The 11201-nt window shown below is 34.1% G+C and overlaps 1 protein-coding gene across 2 annotated transcripts in view; it reads left to right on the forward strand.

Moving 5' to 3' along the window:
• The window catches only part of STK17B (serine/threonine kinase 17b), a 30306-nt gene extending 20892 nt beyond the window's left edge, over positions 1–9414 (forward strand). For both annotated transcript variants that reach the window (XM_028509146.2, XM_036023149.1), the window contains exons 5-8: positions 1150–1276; positions 2849–2897; positions 4094–4273; positions 5913–9414. In XM_028509146.2, the coding sequence (XP_028364947.1) occupies positions 1150–1276; positions 2849–2897; positions 4094–4273; positions 5913–6195 (639 nt within the window). In that variant the 3' untranslated portion in view covers positions 6196–9414. The remainder of the gene's footprint in view (positions 1–1149; positions 1277–2848; positions 2898–4093; positions 4274–5912) is intronic.
• The last annotated feature ends 1787 nt before the right edge of the window (positions 9415–11201 follow it).

Consider the following 11201-nt stretch of genomic DNA (forward strand, 5'->3'; position numbering starts at 1 on the left):
CAGTTCACATTAATCACTGCACTCTTAAAAAACCATCATTTCTCTATTGTCTAAGGCCCAGGGGTGTCCAACCTTTTGGCATCTCTGCACCACACTGGGAAAAGAAGAGTTGTCTTGGGCCACACATTAAATACATTGCAACACATAATCACAAAAAAACTCTCGTAATATTTTAAGTAAATTTGCAATTTGGTATTGGGCTGCATTCAGAGCCATCCTGGGCTGCATGCAGCCTGTGGGCTGCAGGTTGGACTTCCCTGAAAGTCATCATTCCATTCCATCTCACTCTTAACACTCTGAATCTTCCTATCTTATAAAACTGACTATCTCTAAAAATACTCACTTCTGACCTCCTTCTCTGAAGATAACTTCCTACTAGTCCTCATTCCTTTGCTCCCTTGTACTCTTCCATCTTTTTCTTGAGACTTTTGGTCTTTTGGCTCCTCTTTTTTCTCCGAATCATTTGGGCCCCTTTCCCAAGCCCTAATACCACTTCAGCCTCTCATACTATTATCCTTTCTCTTTATCCTTCCTCCATAGCTACTCAAGGACATTAATGTCTGAATCAGTCTGTATTTTTTTTTTTTACTGTTGGACTCTTCTCTTTTCTCTCTAATCTCTTTTCCATAGACTCTAGCCTGCTCCATAGACTTACTGTCTTTAAGCTACAAACCGGGGAACTGTGAGGCCCAGAACAATCATACTCTCCTGAACCATTTTCTGTTTCTGGAAATGTATGTCTTCTTTTGTGCTGTTCCCCAGAGCACCTTTTAACTGGCATACTCCTGCTTATCCTTTAAGATTCAGCTTAAGCATCATCTCTGTGGCAAAGCCTTCTTGGACTTTCTTATGGGCAGAATCTAATGGAAAGAATTAAGTAGTCTTTACTACTGAGTAGTCTATATCTCACAATTAAAATCAATCTATTTGTGCATCCATCTTTTTCCTCCAAGAATCATCTTTGGGTATATTTATTTATCATTGAAAGTATAGCTCCTTCTAAATAGTAGTTTAGTACATGTTTGGTGACTGACCAAATGGAATATATAAGCAGTAAGTTGCACTTTACTTACTTTACCTCCAATCTGAGACTAGTAGTCTTTTACTGCTCTAAATTACTGATCCTTTTTTGTTGTTGTTTTTTATTAGCCACAGAATATATTATTGAGCAGCATATACCCTCTTGGGGACATAAAAATTGTAGATTTTGGAATGTCTCGAAAAATAGGAAATGCATGTGAACTTCGGGAAATCATGGGAACACCAGAATACTTAGGTAAGAGTTTCCTCTTATTTTCTACACCATTTTGAAATTGATTAACTAAATGATACCTCTGTAGACATATATTTTAGAGCATGTAATTCCAGGGTACGTTTGGTTCACGTATTTTAGTGCATGGAAATTTGGTTATGACCCATTTGAAAGAACTGTAGTAAATGTAAGATTATTGAAACATTCACAACAGTTCACAGGATATTGGGCATATAAGTTAAAAATTAAATTTTAGGGTAAAAGGGAAGTTAGGGAGCATGAGAAAATGAAAAAAGAGGAAACCAGAATCAAGGGGCCCATTATTGCCTTTGAAGCCTGGCTATTGGAACAGTCGTCTCCTCTGTTTCTGTCCTGGTCCCGACTCTAAAGCTGTTGATGGTACAAATATCTTCAGTTGGCAGGAATTGTTGGAAGGAACCTTTGTTGTTTTTTGTTGTTGTTGTTGCTATTGCTTTAAAATATGAAATTTTGCCTTAGTTTGTAAAAGGATTTTGAAGAATAGGGACAAAAAAATTGTGATTAGATAATCTAGTAATATACTAAACCAACAAATTAGATTATGAAGCTTGAAAGATTTTTAAGTTGATTGAAGTACCATGTAAATTTAGTTTTTAAATGTATATAATAATCTTTTTATACTTTTTTGGATTTGCTTACATTGCTATCCCCATGAAGGCATGTAACTAAACAGAACAGGTGTTATTCAAGCTAGGCAGCTAACTTACCCAAAATGCAAATTACTAACATTTGAATGCTAACAGAGGTGATAGTGTCCCAGAATGAATGATGGGAGTTATAAATAACACAGCTCACAGGAGCATATGAAAAGGTTGTAGATGGTACAGCGACATATATATCTCAGTCTTTATTAACAGAACTGCTAGGCTTTGGAAATGATTTTTCTTGGAGAAGTTACAAAACCATACTGTGAAACAAATTATTATTCAATCATAAATCTAAGTTTGTGTTCTACTAATTTAAAATTTATGGTAATGTTTAGAAAGTACAGAGAATTTATTTTGTACTTTTAAAAACATTTTCACAGGGGAGGAGATGTGGGAAATTCATTGCTTAGGAAATCAGGTTTGTAATAGTTAAAGAAGGTTATTAAATCTACTTGAAAATCTGGAGCCCTTCTAGGAAAAATAATTTGCAAATAATGTCATTATGAAATGCATATGATGTTATTTACCCTGAAAAGAAAAACTTAGTCTAATGAAATAACCCAAACTAATTCCTAACAGAGTAGTAAAATAAAGAAGTAAAAAGATTCTAGCTTCTAACATTTGATTTCTTCTTAATTTTCTGAAATTAATCATAATGAGTAAAAAAATTATATAGCTACCAGTTACTCTAAGAACATTATTGGTGCTTTTGGATCATGTGGTTATATAATTTGCTTAACATTAGATATGTTTAAATGTCCAATCACAAGGTAATTAATATGATGTTAAATTTCTATTGCTCATCTATTAATAGTTCTTGAAAATTAAATACAGTTTTAATTTAATGTAAAGTAATATTCATGTTTTTAAATTTATCAGTATTGAATTTGAATTGTATTTTCTCTTTCAGCTCCAGAAATCCTGAATTATGATCCTATCACCACAGCAACCGATATGTGGTAAGATTTTGCTGGTTACCTAAATGCCTTTATTAAAAGTTGGGTATTATATATGCGAAGGTTCTTTGATTCCAAATGTAAATAATAAGGCTCTCTTGAAAAGATTTTACTCACGTGTCATTATTATGCCACAAGAAAACATTTACCTATTCATTTTTTTTAAGTAACACTGGCTCTGAGTCAAAGGTACAGAAATAAGTAGGAAAATCCCTTTCCTGGAGGAAGACTTGATCTAGTAAAAGAAGAAAATAGTCACACAACTGTGCTAAATGTTCTACCATAAAGATGAAATGCTATTTAATCAGCTTGGAAGAAGCATCAGACAAGCACCAGATGGAAAACACCCAATCTAGGTCTGAAAGAACTAGGGAGGTATTTACTAAGCAGAAAAACGAGGTCAGGTCAGTGCAGAAGTTTAGTTTTATGGGAGTGTATCATAAAAGATACACTCTTATAAACTACGGTATTGTGAGTTTTTGTGGCTAGCACAGAGAGAAGACCATAAGGACTAGAACTGGAATTGATAGTGGGATTTTAGTTGGGACCACTGTGGGGGTCTGAGCCCACAGGCCGAGTGAGAAGATTAGACTTACTCTTTGTGTTCCATGGAGCTATAACGGGTTTGCCAAGGAAGAAGGGTCCTGTGGCTAACTAAGTGGGTGAAACATACTGTACGTATCGTCCTTTTCTGACTCCTGAGCACAGGACTTGTCACTAATGTATTTGAGGCTCTGAGAAGTGTTACAGTGAAAAAAATATCTACCTACCCAACTTTGTACTTTGCAAAGTTTGCTGACTCTTAATTGCAAAAGAGAGTGTATGTCTGTGTATGTCTCCCAGATCATTACCATGTCATTGGACGCTGTTTGGAAAATGCTACTTTTTGAGGGGCTGTGTGTACTTGGTAACACAAGTGTGTCTGTGAAGGGCATAATGATAGATATTTAATACATTATATGTATAATTATATTAACACATGTACATCCCTTCCCCTCCTATTTTTCTGTGAGGCAAACTTTGAGGCAACACAATTATTTTAGTTTTAGTAACATAGGAACTTCTAAAAGCAATTTAAGTCTGTAGTTTAACTGTACAAGTTGAGGACAGGAGTATGCTGAGTATCAATTTTATTTTATATAAATGTTTTAAGATTAACACATTTAAATTTCCCCACTTCTCCATTTTTTGTTTTTCAGGAATATTGGTGTAATAGCCTATATGTTGGTAACGCACACATCCCCATTTGTGGGAGAAGATAATCAAGAAACATACCTCAATATTTCCCAAGTTAATGTAGATTATTCAGAAGAATCTTTTTCATCAGTTTCACAGCTGGCCACAGATTTTATCCAGAGTCTTTTAGTAAAAAATCCAGAGTAAGTAATATATTAATTTGTTTAAATACTGTTACAAAGTAAATAATAAATGTCTATTAAGAAAGTTTTATTCTAAAACAGTATAAAAGTATTAAAATATGATCTCAGATAAAATGGGGAAAGAGGTGTGAGAAATCATTAAATTGCAAATTTGTAACTTCAAACATGGAAAATATAAAATACACAACAGGAAATTCAGAGTGAAGAGAAAATTTGGGTTATTTTTCTCTCAACCTACTACTAATTCCTGAAATTCCCTAAAATAATAGGAATAGAAGGTTTGTAATATACATGGCTGGTTGTAAGACTTTGTTGTGAATGATTTATAGTTAAATAATTATAGTTATGTAACAAGTACAATTACTAGTTGTCAGATCTTTAAGGATCAGATGCTGTTTGCTTACTTAAGAAGGGACTTGAAATGTGGCTCAGGACTCTTAACCTCATTCGTTGGCAGTTTCAAAGTGGTGGGGAAGCTGACCCCCCTTTTCTTAACCAGGATCAGCAGTATTGACTTTAAAATGGCCCGGATATACTTAATGCAGAAGCTGTGTTATAGCGCCTTGAGCTGGAAGTCTGGTTTTTATACTCATCAGGTCTTTTATCTATAATAATTACTTAATCTCCTGAAGGACTCAGTCTCTTTAGCTGTTTAAGAAAAAAAAAACCTCATAGGTTTGTTAATTATTTTAATGGCTGATGCCCGAATAAACTGTCACTGGCTGTTTTGGACACAAATGGTTATTTAGTAGAAATAGTGGTAATACTGTTTGTTTCTGCTCATAGGAAGTTTTCATTTTCTTAAATATCTTTTTTACCTAGATTCTAAAATTTCTACAAATGAGCACAGTAATTTTTTTACAATTTGATAAAACATGAAAATAAAATCAAAGACTAAGGAAACATGATTTAATGGTAGTGGTGCTTGTGTGAAGGTTGGAGTTCTGATAGGTGTTTTCCTTACTTTTGAAATATTGTGATATTTGACTATATTACTTTCATAATAGAAAACAAAATTTAAAAACTCAAAATGTTAGATGAACATCATTAAAGAATAGCTTTTGTTTTAAAGATTTAGCAGTTACTGCTTTCAATAACACAAAATAATAATAGAGATAATAAATTATATATATATTTTCCTTCAAAGGGTCAATGAACCCGAGACAATAATTTTACTAATTTTTATTTGTGAGGCTAACATACATTCTCAAACTTTTTAACTAGTTTCATCTGTAAGCTCCATGATAAATTGAATTTTTAGCACATGTCAGAATTAGAGAAATTTCTAGGTACTTCAATTTTCCTATTTTTCCTTCTATACCATGAGTGTATGTTATTTTTATAATTTTTAAAACATAACTTGAGCCCTGGCTGACGTAGCTCAGTGGATTGAGCGCGGGCTGTGAACCAAAGTGTCACAGGTTCGATTCCCAGTCAGGGTACATGCCTGGGTTGCAGGCCATGACCCCCAGCAACCGCACATTGATGTTTCTCTCTCTCTCTCTATCTCCCTCCCTTCCCTCTCTAAAAATAAACAAATAAAATCTTTAAAAAAAACACATAACTTGATATTTCGAACTATAGACATTTCCAAGTGAGTTTTTAGTTCTCAATTTTTCCTTGGTATTTTCTTTCAAAGGAAAAGACCAACAGCAGAAAGCTGCCTTTCTCATTCTTGGCTACAGCAATGGGACTTTGGAAATTTGTTTCACCCTGAAGAAACTTCCAGTTTCTCTCAAAGTCAGGATCACACAACAAGGTCCTCAGAAGACAAGACTTCAAAATCCTCTTGTAATGGCACCTGTAGCAATCGAGAAGACAAAGAGAACATCCCCGAGGACAGCAGTATGGTTTCCAAAAGATGTCGCTTTGATGACTCGTTGCCCAATCCCCATGAACTTGTTTCAGATTTGCTCTGTTAGCACTTTTCTCTTTGACTCACTTGGACTGAATTTGAAATTTGAAATTCACTTGAGTGTGTGATATGGTTTGTAGCATCATATATGGCTTGTTTATATTGTAAATGCACTTTGACATAGAAAAGTGTAGGGATTGTTTTAATGTTAAATTACTAGTTACTAGCATAATTTCATTTCCTACCCTGAGGTACCAACTATGCAAAGAAGAAAATATTTAAATATATGACCAAAAGTAAAAGTGCATGTGAGTTTACATGTTATTGGAAGAATTCAGGTTCAGATGGGTTTATTAAAATGTTTTGTGTGTCAGGAAAAAAGTGATTTGAGTTATATTATGGCTGATGTAAACAGAACAAAACTGAAGACATTTGAATTTAATAGGTTTTCTAAGGTAAGTCCTATACCATGCCTCTATTGAGAAAAAATGTTTAGGGTAACACTGTCAAGCAAGAATATGTACAATTTTATAGATGTTCAAGAGCTGTTTTACATTTGAAAATGTTTTTTGATCACGAGTATTTTGAAATGACATAAAATTTCTATTATATATGATCTGCTGTGGGATAGATTCTTTAAGCAGAGTGGGGGACTTAGAAACCTGAATGGGATATTCTGTACAAGTTAGAGGAGAGAAAAGAGTGGCATGGCATTTTTTAATTCGAACATGTTTGGCCCACTGTCAGTATTCTTCAGATGTGATAAGGTCTGGTGGATGGAAAACATAGGGTATGCAAGTGTATTTTCATCCCCTAGAGCTTCTAGAGTAGAACACTTAGGTAAAACCAAATGTGCTCCATATTCAGTCAGCCACACATATTTGTTGTGTGTAGAAGAAAATGCTGACAGACTTAGGCAACTTACAGAATTTCAGATGTCTTCTTAGTCTTGAAATACAAGCCAGTCATTCAGAGTTCTAAAAGTATGCATTAAAAAATCCTCACAGTGCAGTAGAACTAAACAGTATCAGAGTCAGCACAATACCTGTGATCATAAAACGTGATGACGTCAAGCTCTTCTAAAGTTCTTCTGTAAAATTTCCAGTGACATGAGGCTCAGCACACGGCTCTCTGCAGAGTGGCCTGTAATGGCCTTTTGCTGGGACCAGTGCAGGTGAGAGTTTGCAGACAGCAGAATGTTTGATCAGTGGCCGGTGACTATGTTCAGTCCTAAAATGAGGAGTTACTCCTTTTGGGGTAATCTTTGGTCAGACTTCCCACCTGGTGGCTATTAAAAAGTCTGTTGTCATGTTAACATAATTGTAATGTCATAACCATGTTACTGTAGCAAAAGAAATTGTTTTAGACTCAAAAATCCTTGAGTTTCCCCCCTTTGGATTATATATTACTTTAAAACCTTTAATTTGTTGAAATTTGGAAGACTCCACATAACTTAAAACTGCACTTTATCTGGTTAAATGGTCAGTCCCTTTTACATCTCCAGCATTTTTTGAAGGAAAGTTATTTCTGTTTGTGTATGTGCGTATGTGTATATTATAGGTCTGTGTATATATGTGTAGATAGATAAAATATAGCCTATAGACAACGTTCTCTTAGACATTCTTCCCTCTATATTGTGCTCAACTCAGGTGCCAAAGTAGCTCTTGTCTTATGACATATGAATATACATTTAAATTCTTTAAGTTGTAGCTTGTTGGGTCAGTAAACAAACTAAATCAGGCTTGTGTATATGTAAAACTGATGAGTGTTTTCTAAATTGTTGATTGTCCATTTATTTGCCTTCAGTATTAAACTAATGCAGGTAAAGCTTCGTAAGTCTTTGGAGAAAGAGGAAATGATTACTTTTACAAAAGACTGTTATATATTTAAATTTCTAGAGGAGTTGTGATATACTAAAAAAATCAAGAAATATTGGAATTTTGAATTATAAGCTAGTTCTTAAAAAATGTTTTATACTGGCTTTCTTAGGAATCTTAAAATAGTTATATACTTCCATTAGTTAATAGAATACACAGAGTTGTGAGTTTCCAGACCTTTTCTCTTAACAATTTTTATTGTAAAAATGCATCTAGTGGATGTACAAGCAGTATAAAAGTTCATTTTTTTCATAAGGAAGAGTTTAAATATTTTCACTGATTAAAATGTGAAAATAAAGTATATTAATCTTTAGAGAGAACTTATTAACAAATGACTCAAGTCTTACTCTTTTTCTCCTAGGATTGAAAGCAAATGTCTATCAAAAGCAGATGATGTATCTGTATTTCACTAAAGCAGGAACCTAGAGAGCCCCTCTGAAGTGAATGTATGTGTGTAACATTTAAACACATCTGAAGATTAATGTTAAATTCTGATGAATTTATAAATTTTAATTTGCTTTTTGGATAGAATCCCTAGAGAGATGAGATTGAAAAATAGAACTGTAGATGACAATTATAACTGTCATTTTAATTTTTCCCCCCACATAAAGTTAATCTAACTCTGAGTAGTAAAATTATAATGGTACTTTAAAGAAGTCAAGCAGTTCCTTTTCTTCATTTGTAATGAGATAAGGTGCCTGTGCCGTAATATAAATCAACACATTGCTTTCTTTATCAAGAAAGTCTTGATATAAAAAATAAAGTCAGCTGATTTAATGATATAATTGATTTTCATCCAGCACAAACTCTCTCTTTCATTTTAGATTGGTTGCAAATAGTTCATGGGCCATACTTTGAATAGCCTCGCTCTAAGCAACTTTTATAAGTGTTGGTATTTTATAACTGTTTACGTATCTTCTGTTTATTTTTAAATTTTCAGTTGGATATCTTAGGAACTTCCTTATTCACTGTTGTGTAAACAATTATACCTTAATTTCAACTTGTATTAAAATTAAGTTATTGAACTTCCAGTTTGGGAAATTATAAGCTTATAATTTGATAAAAGTTTAAAACTTTATACTCTTTCATTGTAAATTTCACACGAATTACAACTGCCCTCCATCTTAGCTTTCATTGTATAATCATGTTGCTTAAGGCATATCAAATGACATTGTTATAAATCCTTCAGTAAAAAACAAAAGAACAAAAAAACTGTTACATCAACTTAGTGATCCTTTTGGTTCAAAATTATAATGCACTGTTTACGGTTGTCTTTTTTTTTTTCAAGTATTTCTAAGTGTGTTATTAAAAGCAAACCTTCTTGCTTGGAGGTTCTAGCCTTTGATCCACATCATCTTTGTACTTCCTTTCCAATACGGATACGTTTTTAGATCTTGTCTGTTGGAAAAGTCATATAAATTTGTAAACAAGGTCTATTCTGTGGTAATAATAGATACTTTTTAAGAAAATGTCAGTGAATGGCTACTACCTGTTGCATAAAGATGAATAAGAAATTCTAATTCATCAAAAGTGGTTGAAGTGTTTATGGCTTTTTTTTTTAGTTTAAATAAATGGAATCTTTTTTAAAAAGATGAAGAATTCCTCAAGAAGTTTATAATCTGGTTGTGTACTATGGTACAGCCAATTCCCATTATTTATGGTAGTTCTGTTCTATAAATTTCCTATAAACACTAAATACAAAGCACTGCTTCTAGGAGAAATACAAAGTTCCTGAAAGCTCTTTATAACATTTTTGTTAACTGACCAATATATAACCTGGTTTTATTATGTTATTGTTTAAAGACATTTAATATATAGTTGATTCATTAACATTGGATGCACTACTTGGCACTGTAACGCATGCCTGAATGAAGCTTATCTAATATGTGCATTTTTTCCCCATACGGCACACAGTAGCCTTGTGCATAGGAACACTACATAGTACTTCAGAACTGTGATTTGGGACTATTTTAAATAGTAAAATCACTAACAAAAATGCAGAGAATAGCCCTGGCTCCTGTAGCTCAGTGGATTGAGCATCAGCCTGCAAACCAAAGGGTCACTGGTTCAATTCCCTGTCACAGCACATGCCTGGGTTACTTGCCAGGCCCCCAGTAGGGGGTGTGTGAGAGGCAACCACACATTGATGTTTCATTCCTTCTCATTCTCCTTCCCTTCTCTAAAAAGAAATACATCTTTAAAAAAATGGTGAAGTATTTAAAAATTTTTTCAAGAAATGCAGAAAACATGACACTAACTAGACCGCAAAAGGACAGCTGTCTTATGAGAACTGAGAAGGCAGATTGTCGCCTTGTTCAACCTCAGCTGGGAACAAGTATATCCGACAACTCAAATTTTTCACCACTGTGAACATGTAGGCAAGTGACCATGGAAACATCATGCATGTTGATGTGGTGGTTACAAATACATTTTAGCAGGTAGGTGAATTTGGAAATAGGGAATCCATGAATAACAAGGGCCAATTGTACATGCTAAAATCACCATGTAAGAGGTATGAAGTGTAATGAGAAAGAGGTGGTGTGCAGAATTTGACAATTGAATCTGTAGGAAGGAGAAATTGATGCACTGGAAATTTCTAATTGTGAACATTTTCTGTTCCATATCTTATTTTCTTTTTTTTTTTTTTTCCAGAATTCCTTTCTTTTTTTTTTTTTTTAAAGACTTTATTTATTTATTTTTAGGGAGGGAAGGAGGAGGGGGAGAGAGAGAGAGGGAGAGAGGGAGAGAAACATCAATGTGCGGTTGCTGGGGGTTATGGCCTGCAACCCAGGCATGTACCCTGGCTGGGAATCGAACCTGGGACACTTTGGTTCCCAGCCCGCGCTCAATCCACTGAGCTATGCCAGCCAGGGCTTATTTTCTTTTTCTAGAGCATAGACATTCCCAGATTTTCTTTTTAGTCCAAATTTTTCTCCTGGCACTGAAGTGATTTGTCTTGTCTTTTTTCTTTTGGGTATAATAAAGTACCCTCAAGTACAAAGTAGCTGCAAGTAAAATCATGACCGTATTCTCCCTTTTTGTATCACCTCCTCACCCAAACTTCTGGCTTCACATTACCTTCCTTAGTTAACAGTGCTATTTACCCACACATCACAGCTGGAATTCTCTAGGTGTCATTCTAAAAATTATCAATTGTACCTCTTTCAATCATTTTCATCAATGATATCATTTTGTA

This window comes from Phyllostomus discolor, chromosome 4, assembly GCF_004126475.2.
Source record: "Phyllostomus discolor isolate MPI-MPIP mPhyDis1 chromosome 4, mPhyDis1.pri.v3, whole genome shotgun sequence".
NCBI lineage: Eukaryota > Metazoa > Chordata > Mammalia > Chiroptera > Phyllostomidae > Phyllostomus > Phyllostomus discolor.